Source organism: Marmota marmota, unplaced genomic scaffold (assembly GCF_001458135.2).
Source record: "Marmota marmota marmota unplaced genomic scaffold, marMar, whole genome shotgun sequence".
NCBI lineage: Eukaryota > Metazoa > Chordata > Mammalia > Rodentia > Sciuridae > Marmota > Marmota marmota.
This window is the reverse complement of record NW_025999900.1, coordinates 29,210,072-29,232,171: the sequence shown is the minus strand read 5'-3', so window position 1 is coordinate 29,232,171 and position 22,100 is coordinate 29,210,072. Positions and strand designations below refer to the sequence as shown.

The window sequence follows — 22,100 nt, the reverse complement described above, 5'->3', positions numbered from 1 at the left end:
CTACACTGAAATTAACATTGCAGTGCTCCTATGTATGCTTCCAACCTCCTGTTTAGCTTTGGTCATTTTCCCCTGGGAAAACATTCTATTCTACTCCAGTGGAAGCTAGATGATATGAGACAGAAAGGTAAAACTGTACTTTGCAACATATACTTCAGAGTAGATCAGGCTAACTTCTAGATCATGAGACTTTTTTTTTTCTGCTTTTTGAGAAGATATCTCTGTACCTAATTGGCCTGACAACACTACTATGGACCACTAATAAAAATAATTCAATCAGATGGACACATATTTTGACAAGAATATTTATTTGTTATTATTGAAAAAATACACAAAAGACAAAAAGGTTGCTTAGCTGCTGATTTTCCATAGTACAACAGGGTAGTGTAAGAAAGGGAGAAACATATCTGTCTTATATATAACAGTTTACATTTCTAAGGCATTTAGGCTTTAGAGCAGTCAGCTCCACATGCCTGGGTGCACTTACTTGAGTTTAAATATACTGAGGCACACCAGGCAATATAAGGATTTGAAATCACACAGTAAAACTTTTCCATGCATCTTTGTCTTTGGGTATAATATCCCCTCTCCCCAATCTTTTTCTTTTTTTTTTCCACGTGAGATTTGAGTTGTTCATAGAACACTGGTAACAATCTACTCTTCAAGAGTTTGCTTTACTATGATAACACAAATGGGACACACCAAACAGAACTATTTCATGGACAGGCTCTTTCTCTTACCAAAAGGAGGCTCCAGTAAGGAAGAACACTGATTTGCAAAGGCACAGTGGAGACAGGTTTAATGCATTAAATATAACATGAATCATTCACAATAACAAGTTTAGTGTTTCAGGGAACTTTTGTTAATACAACACAGTTGGTCACACAAAATACAAATGCTTCTGTTGATTTGTCTTGGCAACTCAGATACATCAACAGTGCTAACAGTTTAACAGCTTTGTTCTCATCTGACAGAAAATAATGGCAGTTCTGCAAGGCAAATGTTAAACCTGACCGTATGTATTTATTAATTCCACAGTGTTTTGACAGATTATAGGGGATGAAACTCAGAGGATGCTGACACGCTCACTGAGGGCTTTCATCTCTCTTTCTTCCGTCTCAGGACTGTCACTGTGGCTAGCACTTGGGTTGATCAGGTGTGCAGGGTACTGCAGCCCCTGCTCGCCTGCATACTGCTCCCACCTGGAGTCATCGCTTTCGTGGGTGATATAGCGTTCCCCAATTTTGCATTCCAACTCTCGTAAATCTAACCAGGTCTGATAGTCCTGAAGAAAAAAATTTCAAAATATTACCCTAGAGATCATTACAACTCAACATGCTGTTTCATATGTTGTCAGTTCCCACCATCTATGAGTTGTCCCCCTTTTCCCACTATAATGGTACTGTTATCATTCATCATTCATCGTACATCCTCCTCAAGTGACAGCATCAGCACCAAGGCCATCCTATTTGCTTAACCTTTGAAAATACATAGTGTTTATTTGATACCATGGATCAAAGTGTGGGCAATTAATGCTCTTAGTCAAGCAGTTAGGAATGTTGGTGTTCCTTTGAAATTTAATGCCTAAAAATAATCCTTTAGTATTTCAGAGAATCGTTTTTCTAAACTTTGGGTTCAAGGTGAAAATAAATATTTAAGAGACTACAAGCATGTCCATACACTTCATATTTGTCGTGTATTTCTATTCATGCATAATATCCTCGGATTTAAAAATACAGCTTCCAAATGACACAGTGCATGACCAGATGGGTATCTATTTGGACATTTATCAGGATTACACATACAGATGCTTTTGAAATCTGGTCCTCTGAGTTCTGTTATGATCCTTCGCACTTTTTTTGTATGTGTGCATGTGTGTATGTATGCGTCTCCCTCACCAAAATTTTCTTGGTTGAAAGACAAGAGTTTCAGAAATATTAAATTGTTATTAAAACCTAAGAAATTGCATGTATTTTGGCAGGAAAATTGATATGACAAATACTTCTACTTTTAATATCAAAATCCTATAAATACTTGAAATCTCAACTGAGAAAAAATGGTGATTGATTTTTACCTGTAGCCATGGGTGACTCAAGGTCTTATCCACACTATAGCGCTTTCTCATTTTTACTTGCAGCAAATTATTGATAAGATCAATGGCTGAAAAAAAATTAATTATTGGTAAAAACAGATGACAGATATAGAACAAATATATAATTCATTTACAGTATATTTTGCAACTGTTATTTTTACAAAGTTAAATGCAGCAGAGTGATAATATGCACTAGAATCTGAAAAAAAAAAAAATCCTCTGGAGAATTCTAAAACCTTGCCCTTCATTTTGTTTTGGATACTAAAAATATGAAGTTGGAAATAATTGTGGAGGAAGAAGTATCAGAGTCTATTTTGAATATAATGTGAATTTCAATGGGTCTACTACTCTTTTATACATTTTCTACTGTAGGTATTTTGTTTAAATAGACATAATTTAAGTATGACTTGCATCACTGTAAAGATAAAACTAATATTCAAGAGAAAGCATTTACTAATTTTGTTACAAAATATATTTAATATTTGAAAGCACATACTGGGCTTATGGTCTTGAGGTAAGTTACAGACATCTAGACATCTTACGTAAATGGGAAAATCTAGCATAACTTGGGTCACCTCTGAGGATAACTTGGAGCCTAAATTAATGGTCCAAGAGAAGACCACTTTTGTCTCTTTCACCTTGCTTTTGCTTTAAAAATATAAAATATTCCAATAAATTGGAATTATATCATTTTTATTAATTTCCTGAGGGAAGATGAAAAGAAACCTAATAAGAATTATTCACTGAGGGATCAAAATTATAGTCAGGGTTGGGGCTCTGATTTATGAAATTTAGGAAGAAAAAGGATTCCTCTTGTCAGTTATCTTGTCTACAAAGCATCCTAGTTGCCCATAGTACCATGGGACAGAGTTCTCACCTTTTCTGGAAATTTTATTTTCAGCCTATATCATTAACTGTTCATTATTAAGTCATTACCTTACACTTCCCACTCACTTTATAATAATTTCTACATGTCTTTCTTTCTTTTCATCATTTTTCTTCCCCCAAAGAATTAAGCAAAATATGCCAAAATAGTGAAAGCATTTATATTTTAGAGAGTGAATTCTCACCTTTAATCTATTCTGGGTATTAGGTCTGAAAGATGGATTTTTCTAAAAAAAAAAAAAATCTTAAATAGGTAGCTGATTAAAAAATAATAAGAATAAGAATCAACTCCCAAACTTTCCCAGCCTCATGTAATGGACCAGACAGCTTTGATGCCACTGTCTGGCCTACAACAACCTATATAGACATGAAAATACAGCCTGCTGCCTGAGTCCAGAGGAACAAAGACCGCTTCATTCAATCAGAATCCTCCTTGTTATCAAGTAAAGAGAAGTGATCTCTACAGTCTTTTGGTAATATGTCTTTGGGTTTTACTGGTGCTAATTGTCCAAGTATTTGCCGGCACTGAAAGGCTGTAAATCAAACGCTAAAGAGTCCTTAATTGGAGAAATTTAATGCAACAGCACACACTTAAATGTCATCTATGCCTATGTAGTCCTGCCTCAGCTTGGATACCTGAAGAAACATAGTACTTAGTACAATTTCAAATTCCAAGCATGTGTTCTCAAAATGCTTTTGAAAGTAGAGTTCTCTCAGTGAACTGTGTATAGGGCATGTACTTTAAAACATCCATTCACATGATTTACTCACTGGTGAGTAAAGTGCACCTTCCATTCTTGCTGCTGCGGAGTCACACAGCAAAAATGGGGGATGAAGGGCGAAGGGAGAGCTCATGTGCCGCTATAGCATGCTAAGGCTGTACACTTCCCTGGACACTGCAGGGAATAAATACATGGTATTAATTCACTCATTCTGCTTTGAATTCTATAATTAGGAAGGTAGGTGTACAGTAACTCGACAAAAGGTCTGGTTTGTGCCCAAATGGGCTCCAACGGTGAGCCACATGGCCTAATGGGGAGGGAAATACTGCCAGAGGAGAAACGAAGTGTCTGAAGGGAATGGAATATGGGAAGATGGAAAAAATCATTCTTCTGAATGAGGTACACAATCATCCGTCACAATCATCTGACCAAGCCACAGACACCCTGAGGCCTGAATAAGCACAGCAAGGCAAAGGCTTGTGTTTCCAAGAGAAGACAGGTTAGGACATAAGGAGAGAATTAGAGGGGTCATGGTGTGTACGCAGAAATGTGTGCATATAAATAAAATTTGTGGCTCCTCGCAGCAGAAAATAGCAATAATTAATTACATGTGGAAAACTGTAGTTCGGCGTTGGGACCTCAGGGTTACTCAGAAAGCAGGTCCATCACTGGTATTTAAGAGCTTCATTCTACTCAGTTTCTGGAACTCTCAAAACACCCTTTTCATCAATTGAGTGTCTTTCAATCCAGCGTTAACTGAACCATCCAAAATGCCTTTGGCTGTACCCATTTTTAAAAAGAGAGACTAAAGAACATCTTTCTTACAATGTTCTCTTTACTGGCCATGTCTATGCTGCTACCATAAACATATTTTAAGACTTCTTCACATATTTGTATTAATCACTCATTTCTAATTTCTTCATTCACCAAATCATACCTACTAATTGCTGTTGGTAACTGGGAAATATAAAGTTAATGATAGAGCTGGGCATGATGTAGCTCAGTGGTACAGCACCTGCCTAGCATGTGTGAGGCCCTGAATTTGATCCCTAGTGTACATACACACATACACACACACACACACACACACACAGTTAATGATAAATAATAAAACCCCAGCCTTGAAAAGTTCCTGATTTATTTATGAAGGACGCACACTTACGCTCCTCACACCATGATTATAGGACAAAATATGTCACCTTAAATCTTGGACCTTTAAGTATCCTACTCAAAGAAAAAGAATGTTTTTATTGCATAACTTATCCTCCTTGGTCCTGTTTATGTTCTAGATGCAATGGAAAGCTTAACTCCATTCTATGTGACAGCTCTTCAAATCTGACACAGGGATTCCCTTTCCCCTTACATATGATAGTTCCTTTAATTGCCTTTTAGACCCCTCAGTCTTCCTGTAGAACCTTATTTTAATATTCACTAGCTTTACTTTTCAAAGTCCTTGCTAAAATTCATAGATCATTATTGACCAGAATTGTCTTCACTATTAACTGCCAATTTGATTCATACACACAGATATTATTCATATATCTTAGGATTGAGGTTTTTTATTCTTTAAAAATTTTTACATTCATATTCTTATGTAGTCCTCATATCAACCCTGTGAAAATAGATATTATTTTAATCTCCACTTTATAGGAAAGAAAAAATTTCAAAATTCCATGTAACTCAATCAATATCAGACAACTCCTAGGCAATGGAGCTAAGGTTGAAAGGGCACTTGGCTTCAAAGCCTGTGCTTTGACATCCTAAGGCAGACTGCAGTCATATTATACCATTGGGTCATTATTATTAACTGATAATAATGTGAAATATTAACTATTTAATTTTTTTTTTCTAATCGTGAACATTAAATTCTTCTTATGTTTTCACCACACTATTATGGATTGGAATGCAGAGATTTGTTTGTGTGGGTGTGTGTCTGTGTATCTTTGTGACTATAGTCTACACTTGAGCACTCAAAGACTATTTTGAATGTGACATGATCCCCTCATTAGAGATGTGCTCATCCTCCTAGCCTCTGCCATGTCCACACTGAATAAACCCATCTGCTATGTATTAATCAATGTAGTAGAGCCTTTTTTTTTTCCAGGATAAGATGTAAACATAGGGCTTTTTGACTGTATTAGAGATCACACTCCCAACTGCCAGGCCCATTAATTATTCTTTGAGCAAGGCTTATAAACAAGCAACATTTCCTCCTAGGAGAGTTCCCAACCAGTCCATATTTTATGATATTCTCCAAAGGCTACTGTATGAAAGGTTTTTTTCAAATGTTTTATTATAGTCAAGACACATCAGTCCTTAATATTACTTATTCCACCAATCTGGCAATCCTACTTAAAAAGAAAGTTCAGGTATTCTAGAATAATATATTCTCAGCAAACTAATACTGATTAATACTGACATTTGGTTGTTTCCTTCTAAGGACCAGGATTTATTATCTAAATGCTTGCAAATCATTAATTCAATTCTTCACTGTAGGATTTTGTCAGGAATAAATACTAAGCTTCTTATTGATTGATTTCAGGATCCATTCTTTCTCCCTTTAAAAATTTCAGACAAATGTGGTCAGTCTTAATTATACTAGTATCTTTCTCACTTTATCTATGGATTATTAAAAATTACAGTGGCTCTAAAAGCACATCTGTTAGCTTCTCTAATATTCAGTTTTCATCCACCTTATGGCTCATACTAAGTGATCCCTAGGTATTAGCTCCCAGAAGAGACTGTCCTATGTAGAATAATGTTTCCAAGGCAAACCAGTAAAGAAGTAATAAAACTGGCAAAACTGGACCAGCCACAGCAGTCCCAGGAGAGAGCTAACAATCAGGAAAAAAAAAAAGAAGTAAATAAAATAAAAAAGAAGTCCAAATAGAATCTTAACTGCAATTCCAAAATTAAAATAAAAATTCAGATTTCTGACCTAGAAGATGTTAGGTTTGGAACTGTGAGGGAGAGGAGAAAGAGAAAAATCAAAAAAGACAGAAAACTCTGGGCTCTTCTGTGAAATCTTCTCAAAAACAGAACAAAGGAGAAAGGCAACATGGTCTGGCTATGGAAAACAAGATGGAAAGAAAAAGGGTGCAGAATGGTATATCAGAAAGGTAGCCTGCTGGCAGAGCAGGACAGGACGCTGGTGTCTAAAGGGGAGAGGTAGAATACAGAAACTTCAGGTCACTTGGAACTCCCCAAGGACTTAGAGCTCATGAAAAATCTGGAGCCCATCAGAAAGAGATACTTGTGAAGTAGAGAAAGCCTCAGAAATTATGGGTCTCTAATACCTCCTTCCACAAAAATAGCAAAAAGACTATCCCCAAACCTGGATTTCATAAGGTGAGGTATACTGTGACAAAGTGCTGGTATTTGTCCTTTGAGGAAGTAAGCAGATGCCATTTTGAACAGCTGGATTTGGTCTAGAGCCAAAGCAATGCAGGAAGTAAGAATTCTCTAAACTCTGAGGGTTACATCTCCTTATCATCTCAGGTGAAGGGCCTACCCCTGAAGAAAACAGGAGTGAAATAGGCAATGGCTGGATCTTCCTTCTCTTTGCAGTAAATACAGTACCATTTTTCAAAGAGTGGGTTGATTATTTTCTGATCGTATATGCCTATTTATTCTGGAAGTCAGTCTTCCTAATATTACTCTGGCCACTTTTGACTTTGTGCTTCTAAAATACCTCTAGCCAGGGATTCATACTATTTCTTATAAATTAAGAAAATAAGGAAATTTGCTTTTTCTTTCTTTCTTTTTTTTTTTTCTGCAATGAACCCTTGGCTGTTACTTCCCTCCCACCTTCCTACACAGCATTTTCCCTCCTTACTCCATCCGTTGAGAGACTAAAATGTCAGGAAAGTAAAGAGAACATTTTATCAAACATTGTCTCTGAGTTAAATGGGCCTTAAAGTAAACATTAGGGGAGCTGAACTTCTGTGTAACCCTATTTTCTAGGTGCATAAGGACTCGAGAACAAGCAATTAAATAGTATATGCAGGTGCTGTGGGCTTTATGTTTTCATATAAAAAGTAATGTTCCATTAGAGTATAATTGTATAGATTCCATTCCATTCTTCTCATATCAAAATAGAATAATCTTTGAAATTATGAAAACTATATTGCAGTTATTCTCCATTTCAAGTGTGTGGACACAACAGGTTGTATGTGTGTGTATTCATGTACCTTTGCATGTGCCCTTGCCATGACTTAACTAGAGAGTATCCAAAGCTTGGAAAAAACCCTTCAAAAAGAAAAGTGGACACTGAATACTTAGTGGGTCCCTTAGGTCACACCTGTCAGTCACATTTTACTTCTACTTTTATTTTTTCATGCCTGTGTCTCTACACTTGATTTTAGCTCCTTTGGGGTCACAGAGATTGGGTATTTGCACAGGTATTTCATAAATCTTTAAAATAAAATGCATCTAAATTTTAAAGCACTAGAGAAATGCTTACTAGCATTTGGTAGCTTTAATACAGTAATTAGAAATTTAAATGTCATTTTTTCTCAGCTCTAAGTTTTAATACCCATATTGTGTGCATATGGATTGTACATTTTGGTTATAAATATTCCTGGATCGTAGGAGATCACAACTCTACAAAATGTCAGATACCATAGATAGGATTATCAGAAAATCAGAATGATGCTGAGAATATTGCAATATAGATTATGTTATTTTACAGAAAGGAGATTGCTTGTCACACCACAGGACTGGTTTCTTTTGTTGTTTTTGTTTTCGTCCATTCTGTCTTCTCTCCGCCCCCAAATTATTCAGGTCCATAACTTCAAATTATATACCATATCAAAACTATCATTCTTTTGATGTAGCCATCACCAAGTAACTGCTAGGCTCCTTGCCTTTGAGCCAGTGTTTTCTTTATTCCCATTCACTTCAGGCTCACTGTCTGCTGCAAGGCAATGCTCAGTACTTCTCTCCCTTTGGTTTGCTTCATGCCGATGGTAAGTTGTGTGTTTATTTTAAAAATCGTTTTGCAACCCTTCACATTCCAGCTCTCAACCCAGCATGCCGTTGCCCAGCAACACTAACTGGGATGCTCCTCTCAGGGGCTGAAACCAGAGGCTGCCAGCAGCAAGCAAGGCCACTGGAAACCATCATCTCACTCGTTCCTGAGTCAATTACCGGAATCCAGTGAAGTGCAAGACCTTTAGAGATTTGAGCTCCTGTCTTTCCTTTTTCAGTTCTTTCCTCTGTAGAAAGTCATTCTATCAATGGTTACTCTTTTGCTTCACATTCAATTTCATTTCTTCCTGAGGACTGGCAACACAATCTTGGACATCATGAATTGTTTCAACACAAGCACACACAAGTCAAACTGATGTCCAGCTGATTCAGCATTTAGGGCAGAAATAAAAATATGTAATTCTGCTAAGTTTAGGTAGATATTTCTTTTTCTTTTTTACATTGTCATTACACTTGAAAATCCTTTGGAGATTTTCATTTTTAAATACTAATAAACCAAGTGAAAATCTTTAGGGAAAAGGCCTCCAGGTAGGTATTGGTCATTGTAGGAGTCTCAGGGGTTTCTAATACGTGCAGCTAGAGTCTAGTATAACTATGCTAAGTAATATCTCAGATTTTAACAAACATGAATAATAGTTTGGAAATCTTAAATGAAGATTCTGATTGGGTAAATCTGGGAAGGAGCCTAAGAGTCCATCTTTTTTTTTGGTGGGGGGAGGTACTGGGAATTGAATTCAGGATCCCTTAACCACTGAACCACATTCGCAACCTTTTTTTTTTTTTTTTTTTTTTTTGAGACAGGGTCTCACTAAGTTGCTGAGTGCCTTGCTAAGTTCCTGAGGTTGGTCTCAAACTTGCCAGCCTCTTGTTTTAGCCTCCCAATCACTGGGATAATAGGTGTGTAACACCACCTGGTTCTGAGAGTCTATCTTTAATGGTGCCCAGGTTGCCAATATTACTGGTCTGTAGACCAGATTTTGAGTAGTTATGGAATATGTGAACACTGGAGGAGGTTCATAACTATTGTGATGCTGTCCAATGAGCCCTTGAACAAACAGATCTAAATACAGAGAAAAGTACTTAAGCACAGAGAAAGGTATCTGTTTTCAGTCCCATTTTGTTCAATATTCTGGAATGAAGACACAGGAGGGCTTCAGAATAACTTTGACTCAGAAGACACTGACAGGAAGATTAAGTAAGTTGGATCACAAAATTCTCCAAATATATACAGGCTGGAGCAATGGGCCATCCTGATAACATTTAACAGGGACAAATGGAACTAAGTATTCTCAATTCCACCTGCCCCAAGATCTAAATACAGAACTGGAAAATCTGTCATATCAACAACATGTATAAAAAGAAATTCAGGTTTTTAAATTCACAGTGGATTTGATATGTCTACTATTTGCCCCCAAATCAAACTTTATTTTATGCCATGCTAAAAGAAATATTCATTATAATGAGGTAAGTGGTATCTTCGCATCACTCTTCATTAGATTTGTTGAACCCCAAGTCAGACACTTTCTGAGGTTTGATTTAAAAAGAACAGAGGCAAAGAGGATTGTGTTTGGATCAGAGTAAACAGAGAGTTTGATGGAAAACTGACTGCCCAGGAGAAGAGGAGCCTGGGGAAATGTGAGGGCTGCTTTCAAACATCTGAGATGAACCTTTACTTGGAAAGGGACTGGGTTTGTTCTGCCAGTGGGCATAAACACTAGAGATATTTTTGCTTATTGTATTAGGGTTGAGTTAAGAAAAAATTTGGATCCTCAAAAAATTGTGTATTTTCCATCACTGGAGCAATTTAAGAATATTCTGCTCAGTAGATTAGTACTGAGGAGCAATATAAGGGTTAGATAAGATTTTTAACATCCTGTATTTTGAAATATTATTCTGTTTTGTTTTTGTGGAAGGAAGCAAACTCACCAAATATTTAATCTTTTCTGATCCTCTAGTCAGCTATCTCCCCATATATATTCAGACGTCATATTTCAACACAACTGTGATTTATATCCAGAAGTGAAATTTTAACCTTATAATTGAAATATATAAGAAAATATTTCAATTTGTGGGGGGGGGCAAATAAAAAGCCAACTTTTGAGCACTTACAATGGCAATGTTCTTGCTCAAACTTATGAGCAGTTATTCTCTACAAATAGTCACTTATTAGAAACATTGCCATTAATTATATTTTACTTGTTATCAAAATAGATGATTCCTTTCCTAGTGGGCAATGGTTTCAGATATTACCTCACTGGATTATAAAATATTCACACACCACACACACACACACACACACACACACACACAATTCAATCTACCGGTACATATTTTTCAAATCATCACATGCCTTTGGCTCATAACTTTAAAGCTCTTATGAAAGAATATGACAAAAAAAAAATCATTGAACACAATTGATTCCAGAATTTTAAGTTGAGATTGTTTAAAATGTTAAACCCCATGGAGGCTCTGACCCACATCATTCACTTTACTTTATCAATTGTGATTAAATTTCCTGGCACCCAGTCAGCATTTTTAAGTAGTTCACTGGCTAGTCCCCACGCCTCTCCTGCGTGCTGTTATGTCTGACAGTGGTGTTAATATGTTGACAAATCAATCTATTCATTAATATTCAGCAGGCTTGCTGGATCTGCAAGCCTCATAAACTGTTACAAACACAGTTTAATTATTAAAATGACAATTGTCTTTCTTTTGTTTCCCAATCCATTGGATTTCTGGGTCTCATCTACCCGAGGCTTATTTTCAATGGGGTTATTTTTTGTTTTGAACAATATGGAGTGAAAGAGAGACCTACAGCTGGTTCCTTTTCATGGCAAAGTGCTACTTCCAACTTAAGTATTTAGCATTCTGGAACACTGTTAGATTTTGAAAACATACCATGTGGTAATGGTGCTAGGCTTTTATTTAGCTTTTCTTTGTGTTTGTACTGGCTGTATTTTTCAATCTCCAATTTCTGGGGGAAAAACACACTTGTGACCAATTTTATTTGAATTTATCAAGTGGAATGGCAAAAACAAAAATGCTTTTAAAATAAAATTTAGATGCTTTGATAAATTCAGTTGTTAATATAGTGGTCATTCTATGTCTTGAGATACCCTATAGTCTATACTGTACAGCTGATGACTGAGATAAACTAGAAGAATAAATTATAGTTGTGCTTATCAGGGAAAAGAAGAGGTATAAATACTACCATTGAAGCAGTCAGAGCACACAAGTGGAGGGAACCTACATAATGGGCACACAATCACAATTGGATAATTAATTTTGCACTAAAAGCAAGCTTTTGGATTAATGAAAGTGCATTTCCTTTCTTTTTTTTTTTCCTTTTTATATATGGTATGCTGAGGCTTCCTGTCTGATCTTAATTCTTGAGAATATCAACTAGCCATGTGACTCTGAAACTGAGCAGTAACAACACAGCAGGTGACTGGGGAATAGGTGCTTCTTCAAACTTCACCTGTGAACACAGAAAATGACCTTCTGCCTGCAGGGGTCAGGGCTCATCGTGAGACAATTTCCGAGGCTGCCTCTGTGTTGATTACTGCCTGCTTGCTTCTTTAATGGCATATAAAGAAATATCAGAACTCTGAAAGAGAAAAAGTAGTAATTTCTCTGTTGATCTCCATAGCCCCACTACTAACCTTCCTCAAATCTACTCTACTCCTCTAAATGAACACATCATGATGGAAATGTATTGTTAACTCTAGCAAATGCTTTCCCCTCCATTATTGCAAGTCTGTCAACAGTCTCTTAATGAAACAACTTGCACTGAAGCAAATTATGTGTCACTTCACTAACTACACAGTCTGCATCATTTAGTTCACCATGTCACTTCTCTTCCTCAGAGAAGAAACTCCAAGGAAAACAAAAGCTGTACAATTGTCATACACAGAGAATAATCACACAAGAAATGTGCTGTGAATCTGAGCAATGAAGGAATGTAGAAAAAGAGAATTCATTTGGTTTTCATATTGAAAATTCTTCTTTGTGAGGACATGATAGGTTTAGAGACTTAAGATAACATCTTCATCTGCTCAGTCACACTGTAGTGATTGGTGTTATTGAAAAGGAAATAGAATCTTAAAGATTTTCAGAGAATGACATTTTTACATAATATTTATATTTATTTAAAATTTTGTTCAATTTTTAGACCAGGCATGGAAGAATTATAATTATGCAAAAGGTACTCCATTATTCCTGGATCCTTCTTTAACTTCATGTCCTTTATTTATTTGTATTAGTTTTTACAAAAGTTATCCTAAGCACCTGGGGAAAGCTGTATAATCGTCATACATAGAGAATAATCACATAAGAAATATGATTATTACTGAACTCTTCAGTAAGAAGATTTCAAAGAGAAAAAATAAAAACCTCTCTTTTCACTTTTGACCCACTATTTAGAGAGTACCTATTTTAAATTCTTCTTCTAATTACCTGAATGCCTCTGAATAATGCAGTATCTTTTATGCTTGATTCACTAACTTTAAACCAGTGCTACTCAAGTGTGAACAATCAGAACGGATCAGTGCCATTCTGAATTGTTTGTTATTGGTCTGTTATAAGTACAGAGAGTGAGACTGAGTCTCTGGAAACTTTGTATCCATTTTACATTGCTCTCACATTAAAAAAATATTTTACAAAGTACTGGTCCATATGTTTAGAGATTAAAGCAAAAACCAACTGGTCCTTTACTACAGATAGTTAAAGAAGAATCACTTTTTAAAAATGTGATTTCCTTCCATTAAAGATAATGAATCTTTTCATTTTAGTTTTCTCTACCTTATTGTCCTCTTCATCCTCCCAATCAATTTAAATACATTAAATTATTGTACTGGCAGGCAACCTTTGTAATTTAGATCAGGTCCTAACATACAATATGAGAGATATAGCCAGTTAAAAGATATAGTAAATATTGATAATACATAATGCTTATTTCAAATTCTTAACTTTTAACTAAACTGAATATTAAATGACATATGTAAATTTATATAACTAATCCATGCAGTATCTCACATGAACTCTGGAAGTTTGGGCTCTTATAATTCTCTTCACCGCTTTTTTTTTGTCCTCCTTATTCCTAGTGTTATAGGATTCCGTTATTTATAATCTTTTGCATAATTATAATTAAGTCAGACCTATTTAGTTTAAATGTTATCTAAAATTAATAAGCATTATGTGAAATGATTTGTATATAATTATTATAAATGTATGAACTCTAGGTAAAAACCCTCCCCTATAGCTATTACCTAGAACCTCAAACCCACAACTATGTCAATTCAATGAGACTTTAAGTGTTATAAGGATTCTCTTTTCCTACATTTCTTTAATAGTTCAAAATCATAACACACATCTTAGTTGCTTCTGTATTATATAACTTTTAGTTGCCCTGGATTTATATATTTGTCTTCTTTCTTTTTGACAAAAGATGCCTGTGCTATCTTTTGTAATCTTACTATTTTGAAATATATCTAAAATTGAAATATATCTGAATATATCAAAAATTTTGAAATATATTGAAATATTATCTAAAATTTTGAACCAAGAACATGTCCTGGTTTTATTTCTCTGATCAAAAAGATGATGTGGATGTAAAGAGATGTTAGGGATGAGAGGAATTTTATACTTTTTCTCCGACAGTTTACAAGTGTGGAACCAGGGAGCCTACATTTTAAAATAGCTTCTCTAATTACCTGTTGGTATGCCAAAGTTAAAATCGCCCACTATAGATCTAGAGCAGGCCATGATAGATTTAAAATGAGCCATAATCAAAGTGGTTCTTTAGCAAAATTATTAGGAATCCCTTGCTTTACAAATATTTCTATTTCAACTATTTGTTAGTTTTACTCCCTCCCCCATTTCCCATTTTAAGCTCTTCCCTCCTGGTATCACTTCTTAAGTGATAGACACTCTTGTTTGCAATTTTCTGGGGTTTTTAAAGGCAATATCACTCTTAAAATGTACCACCTGTGAGATACATGGAGGATACCCTGGTTTGTCTCTTGTTCTTTAGGAGTTTTAAATAATGCAAATGAAAGGAGGGGCATACTGGTGAATGATCAAGTAAGTTGCAATTCTTCAGTTTTACCTGGTTACGTAAAACAAAACAAAACAAAACAAACTGACAATGGGTTGCTCTTTCTGTATTATAAGTGAATTTGCCAAATCAAGCGAATATTTTTAAATGAGTACACATGTCCTATCAAGGAACTAAGTAAGAAAGTTAGTAAGATGGCTGTGCCAAGTGCTAATCCTCACCTGGAATGAGATAAAGCAGGAGGTGATAGTGAGGCCATTTCTAATTTCTGACAGGGCAGTGATGGATATATCAGATGATGAAAAATGGTCATCCAGATAGTAGCATTGATGAAATGAAACGCAGCAGAACACACAAGACTGCCTTAGGACACACTGATATAATCACAAACACTGTCCCCTGATGGGCTAGAGTCTCCACTTGTGTAACTGTCTGTAATGATATGATTTATGCTGCACTGTTTTGTATATGTGTTTTTGCATATAAATACATACATATATTACATAGATATTATGTATAATTGAATATGATGGCTATATGCACTTAGTTACATGTAATTCCCTACTATTATTTTATTATATCAACTATAGTTAAGTACATATAAATGTAGTTATATCTTTATAAATAATTATAGTTACATTTGCGTTTGTACATACATAAAAAAGTAAATATAAACATACTAGAGTGATAGATAAAAGAAGAACGGAATTTGTAAAGTGACTGGGAATTAAAAAGTAATCAAGGTATTTAAAGCTAATGTGTTCTGCTAATCACTATGGTAAGCATGTCCAAGTGCAATCTCATTTAATATGTAATATAATCCAGGGAGGTAGTAATTAATATCACTATATTCAGGTTGTTTACCAGAACATGATCCCATTTCCCAGGATTTTTAGAGATTATGACAAATTGCATTGCTTCTCTAGCTCTAAGCAGGTGAAATCATTTTAAAAATTAATGTAACAGGATGGCTAACCACATTAGAAGGATAATCAAGAGTCTGTAAATGTTGTAGATAAAAGCATTTACTTTGGAACCAGCTGACAGGATTTGCAAACTGGCCCCACTCAGACAAGCTACTTACCCCTCTATGTCTACATTTCCTTATCTTCAAAATGGAAACAATAATAGTATTTAATAAAAGTTTAGGATGGCTAAGTGAGTTTATATACAAAACGTGTTTAGTGCTTTTTTATAAGGCAAATGCTATAAAATTTTAATTACTAATATTTTAATATTTTCCTATTTAATTTTTTAATTAATTTTACCCTCTCGCTTTTACTTGTAATATTTGCTAAGCTTTAAGATTTTCTCTCATTTCTCAAATCATATTTTGGTTTATATGTGCAAAAAAATTCTGTTTTTAAAATGGACACCTATTAATGCTTTTGCATTTATTTTTATCCTAGCATCTTTTCCCTGTAGGAACTTCCTTTCTCCTAACTGGAGGGACTCATGATCACCCATAGGGCCAATCAGAGCCAGGCTCCTGGGGTGACTGTGTGATTGTCCCCTAGATACTACGGGATCCAAGCATAGTCAAGGGGCCCCTTTCAGAGAATCTGTGGCTACAGGGAGATGATTGCTCTTCCATTCTGAGATCATGAACAACAATAAGTAGCAGGTAAGCCTGAGCTGCTGGGAATAAATTGGCAGCATATGAAGAGTCTGCCTGAGAAGGAAGCCCCCTTAAAACAAAGCAGAGCTGTGAGGTGGAGAAACCTAACACTTGAACTGCAGAATCCAGCTGAATCTTCAGGTTTACCTCTTGGATTTCTCAACTGTGTGAGTCAATAAATTATCTTATTTGCTCAGATAGGTTTCTGTCCCGATTAATTCACTGACAGATTATTAGTAAGTATCTTTCCATGATGCTGATATTCATTATATTATCATAGCAAGAATACATAATGAGTATAAAACTCCATAGGTTCCTAAATACCAATCCAGAAATAAGAACCCTTTGGGGTAACAATGCATAGTGTAAAGAAGGGAGACAGATTTTGATTTCAAGGCCAACCCCTTAATTTCATGATCATTGTGTGACCTTAGTTAAGTCACTAAACCTTTCTGGTTTCTCTGTAATACACAGACTAAAGCAAATTACTTATCAAATTCTCTTCTTGTGTGAAGGTCAAGCACCACAATACATAGCTATTATATTATATCAAATCCATGTCTACACTAACAGAAAAAAAAATTCATGTCAAAGGCAGTTTTTTTTTTTTAAATACTGAAACATCTATTCATGCTACAAAGACTTCCACATTTTCCTTTGCTTTTTCAAGTGGAAAAAAAAAAAAACTAAAAAGGACACTTAGCAATATGTATGAAGAACACCAGGGAAACACGTATACCAGTTTGCACAGTTTCTAAAATTACACAATCAATACTTGGTTACCAGCCAGGGCAATTGCTTAGCTTAGTATTCTGCTGTCCTCCTCTCAATTCAAGTCCTTGGCTGACCCCACACCTGCCTTTATAAATGCCTCTCACATTCTTTGTCTCATTCAGTTTTGATTACAGCCTCACTATGCAGACTGGAATCATTATCCCATCTTATCCTAGAGGAGGTGAAGTCCAAAAGATAGGTGGTGACTAATTAAAATGGCAGATAGGGCTATATCTCACACTGCTGGACTGCTGACCTTGATCTTTGACTTTATAGTCATGGTGGGGCCCTAGATTTTGATTTCCCTGTATCTGGATTCTTAGTGTTTCTGATGTGATTTAAAGTATCCTGAGATGCAAATAGTACAGCTCCTGTGCCTCAGAGGAAAGGATGAGGCAAAGGAGGCATTGGGGAGAGGGGTCTGTTAATAACTAAACCAAAAAGAAGGGCTTTGAGAGCTTGTTTGGAGGTTCCAGCAGGGGAGCACAGCTAGTCTTATACCCTTTACCAAAGAACAGGGTCCTCCTCTATCAGGGAAGGTCTTCCTCTTTGAGCACACAGCTTTGGGAGACGCACATGGAGCAGTGAGGGAGGAAGGGAACACCACCTAGCCAGCCAGATCAGCCAAGTCAAAACCAAAGGTTAAAAGTTTTCTTTGATATAAGGATGCTGACTCATAATGGCAATAGGGCAGGGGGCTGGGGGAGCATGGGAGGAATGGAGGAACTTTTGATAGGGCAAAGGGGAGGGAGAGAAAAGGAGAGGGCAAGGAGGTGGGAATGATGGTGGAATGAGTTAGACTTCATTACCCTAAGTACACGTATGAAGACACAAATGGTGTGAAAAGATTTTGTGTACAATCGGTGACTTGAAAAATTGTGCTCTATGTGTGTAATATGAAATGAATTGCATTCTGCCATCATGTATAACATATAAGAATAACTAATTTAATTGAAAAAAAAAAGAAAAAGGAGGGCTTTATTATTGACCTGAGCTGGTCTCCACATCATTTTGAGTAGGAAGAAAAATGTTGACACTTCTATAGCCAAGAAAAATGTGTTCTTCCTGATCAAATATAATTCTGAATTATCCTTCTGAATTATCCTGTATCATTCCCTCTTACAAAAATACTATGTCTCTTCCTTACCATTCTTTGGTGATTTGGCATAAGATCTATCTTATATGAAAATGTAGTTTTGACCAGTCAAGTTCACAGTGATTGTCATTCCTCTGAACTTGAAGACTCTGATTTCATACCTCTCTGACAATTCAAGAAAATAAATTTACAATTTTCTAAATTTGTGTAACTCATCTCCCCAACTAGCTTTCAAGTTCTTTGAAGCATTTTATGTTCTATTCTCTACTTTCATGTTACCTATGATGTATGTAAATTGTGATTTCCCAACAAGTGTTCATAAGACATAGAAACTTAGGCCTTTGGTTTCTATACCAGTGACAATAACCAAAAAATGTTAAATTGACTTCAAGGGTATTCTGATATGAAGTCTGTAAAAAGGCATCAAGTTATTTTACTGGATTTCTGGATTAAAGGCATCAAGCATGAGGGTTAGCTCTATTTAAAGGAGATGTTTCCTAACAAGAGCCTTGGTCACAGGTTATCTGATAATGCCTTCTTTTCTGTCTTCTAGAAAAGAAATATAATTATACTTCACTTTCATCTTTGTTGAACCATCCTAAATATTTAATTATTCCTTTGGCATATATGATAGCTCTTTTGTAGGCCACAGATTCCTTTAAGATACATCCACCTTGCTATAATTTACAAGTAATTAGAGGATGTTAAAGGTTGTTGCTAATGGTAACTTAAAGCTCTGACAATGGATAGCTCTTGCCATTTAATACTAAACATCTAATAATTTAATCTACATTAGGCAGCTGATATACATTCTTTTCCCATTGCTATACCAACACATGCAGTAACAGGCATCAAATAAGAGAGGTTAATCCTATGCATGTATTGGCTTCTGGCCTAGATGTTGTCCAGAAACAACAAGGAAGCAGGAATAATGAAAGGATGAATGTTCAGACTTCGGGCATGAGTTCTGGCCCTGCCCCTGACTAGTTTTGTGATTCAAATTTACAGCATAACTTTTTAATATTTCAGTTTTCTTATTTAAATTACAGGTATAATTAAAAAAAACTATCTTATGAAATTTTTATGAGAATTAAATAAACTCCAAAGCATCTTTACTGAGGAACACCTACCTTTCAAAAACATTGAATAAGTCTTTTATTTGCCCTCATCAGCCCTGCCATCTTTAAAACACTATCTGTTTTCCTTTAAGAGGATGGCAGTATTTATTAAGAAGAATAGAAGCTTTAATGCAACACTGCCCAGTTAATCTATTCTAAAGAAGTCATCATAGATACTTATAGAAATCATATGTATAAGGATGTTCTAATGCTGAACAAACATCCAAGGACATGGCCAGGTAAAATATGATGCATACTCTAACATTACACAAAAGAAATCACTAGACAAAGATTTTGCCACACTAATTTATATGGTTTGATAATTAAAATATCAATGTCAAAAGTTCTTGATAATACTTTAAAAATATTTAATACAATTTTTAGCTCTAAAAGTTTTCTGGTAGAATTTTTTTGGATCCTAAATATAGAATCATATCATCAACAAACAGCAATAGTTGAATTCTTCTTTTCCTATTCATATCCCTTGAATTTCTTTTGTCTGTCTAAGTGCTCTGGCTAGACTTTCTGGGACTACGTTGAATAGAAGTGGTGAAACAGGGCATCCCTGTCTTGTTACAGTTTTTGGAGGGAATGCTTTCATTTTTTTTCTCCATTTAGAATGATGTTGGCCTTGGCTTAGCATAGATAGCTTTTACAATGTTGAGGTATGTTCTTACTATCCCTAGTTTTTCTAGTGTTTTGAACATAAAGCAGAGCTATATTTTGTCAAATGCTTTTTCTGCATCTATTGAGATGATCATATGATTCTTATCTTTAAGTCTATTGATGTAATGAATTGCGATTATTGATTTCCATATGTTGAGCCAACATTAAACAAACCCAGGTACATGGTAAGTAAACCTTCACTAAAGATTCATTATCATTATGTCAATATATAAATATTTGTACATTTTAAGAAAATACAAAAATATGAACAAGTTCATTCTGGTTGTTTCATCTACCTCTTAATACACATATTACTTTTTCTATATTTGTAAACACACACACACATTTCATCAAAAGACATTTTTGTTTTCATTTACTTTCAACCAACACCAATCAATTTGTGCTTCTAATCTGGTAGGCACAGTGAACATTTATCAGTGTAATAATTCACAATTAAACTCATAACTCTTAAAAAATAAGTCATGATCATTTTTGCATGGAAGTTATTACCTTCATGAGAGATTTCCTTCCAGGGATTTGGTGGATACATGAAAGCTGCATTCTGGATTTGGTCGTGTATGTCCTCATCTTCGTTAAATGGGAACGTGCCACTTAGGCTTACATAGATAATCACCCCGACAGACCACATGTCTAGGGAGCGATTATAACCCTTGTTTCTTAGAACCTCAGGTGCCAGGTAAGCTGGGGTACCAACCACAGATCTTCGGAAAGATTTCTCTCCAATGATCCGGGCAAAGCCAAAATCACAAAGTTTCACCTGTTGACAAGAGTGTATGCAGAAATCATTCAATCACAATTATGTGTCTGTATATGGGTTAGTTGAAGTCTGTCAGAAACTACCATAACTCTTCGTACAGAACAATATGATTTTCTTATGATGTAAGAAATAGCTATTTTCTGCTAAGTGATAAAGGATGACAATGGTTTCCATACTGATACAAAGGCATGCTTTCATTCATAAACATCATCTAAACCCCCCCCCCCAAAAAAAAAAACCAGAGAAAAATGTGAAAACAAGTATACTTAGAAGTGGGCAGGGAAACATGCAAGTCTGGGGAGTGAAGGGCTAACTCAAGGGCTTATTATGAGGATGAACGACAGAAGATAGTTGAGTCGTGCCAGCCACAATAATTGGCTCTGTTTTGGCACATTGGCAGGACCTGAAGGTGTCAAGATGGCAAAGCAAGACAGCCAACCATGGTCAGGTCACTTAAGATCTCTGACTCCCTAGGGAGAGATCCAGTTGTTTTCTACCCTCTAAATTGAGAAAAAGAAGAATTTTGCCCTGGGCCTGGAGAACAACGCTGAAACTGAAGGTCTTGCCCACCCTTAGAGAGAGGATAGCTCTCTGGGACTCTCAAGTGTCCTCACTCTCACAGCCAGTGGTTTCAACCTTAGGCTAGGGTTGCCAGTTTTGAAAGACACCCCCCACCCAACCCAAAAAAGAAAAGAAAAGCAATAAGAAGGCACAGGTATGTACTATTAAGACTCACTGAACTGAAAAGCCAGTGACAAAATCACAGTCCTGAAATATAAGAAGGTAACAAATGGATGGGAACACACAGAGAGAACTTGAAACAAAGATCTTGAAGTGGGGTTGGGAGGGAGAAGGTGACAGGAAGCTGCCTGGGAGCCAGTGACGCTGTCAGCTGGCTTTTTGCTGAGAGAAGCTTTTATACTTGCCTGAGGGAAAGGATCGGCTGATGCCAGCAACACGTTTTCTGGCTTAAGGTCACAGTGAACGATATTTTTAAAATGAAGATGCCGCAAAGCCACAAGTATCTATAAAGAAGATAATCACCAAAATACTTTCATTTCAGTCTATTAATTTTTTTTTTTTTATCCATATTTATTTTTATTTTTTTTTTTTTAATTTTTTATTGTGGGTTGTTCAAAACATTACAAATTTTTTGACATATCATATTCCACACTTTGATTCAAGTGGGTTATGAACTCCCACCTTCACCCCATACACAGATTGCAGAATCACATCAGTTACACATCCATTGATTTACAAATTGCCATCCTAGTGTCTGTGGTGCTCTGCTGCCTTTCCCATCCTCC

General features: G+C 35.8%; 1 protein-coding gene across 3 annotated transcripts in view; it reads right to left on the bottom strand.

Moving 5' to 3' along the window:
- Nucleotides 1-291: 291 nt before the first annotated feature.
- Prkd1 (protein kinase D1) overlaps nucleotides 292-22,100 on the bottom strand; it is a 306,569-nt gene continuing 284,760 nt past the window's right edge. For 2 of the 3 annotated variants that reach the window (XM_048798722.1, XM_048798723.1), the window contains 4 exons: nucleotides 21,720-21,818; nucleotides 20,526-20,793; nucleotides 2,075-2,160; nucleotides 292-1,285 (listed from right to left, as the gene is read on the bottom strand). In XM_048798722.1, the coding sequence (XP_048654679.1) occupies nucleotides 1,067-1,285; nucleotides 2,075-2,160; nucleotides 20,526-20,793; nucleotides 21,720-21,818 (672 nt within the window). In that variant the 3' untranslated portion in view covers nucleotides 292-1,066. Of the gene's footprint in view, nucleotides 1,286-2,074; nucleotides 2,161-5,800; nucleotides 12,296-20,525; nucleotides 20,794-21,719; nucleotides 21,819-22,100 lie in introns of those variants that run through there. The other variant, XM_048798724.1, reaches the window with a different exon arrangement.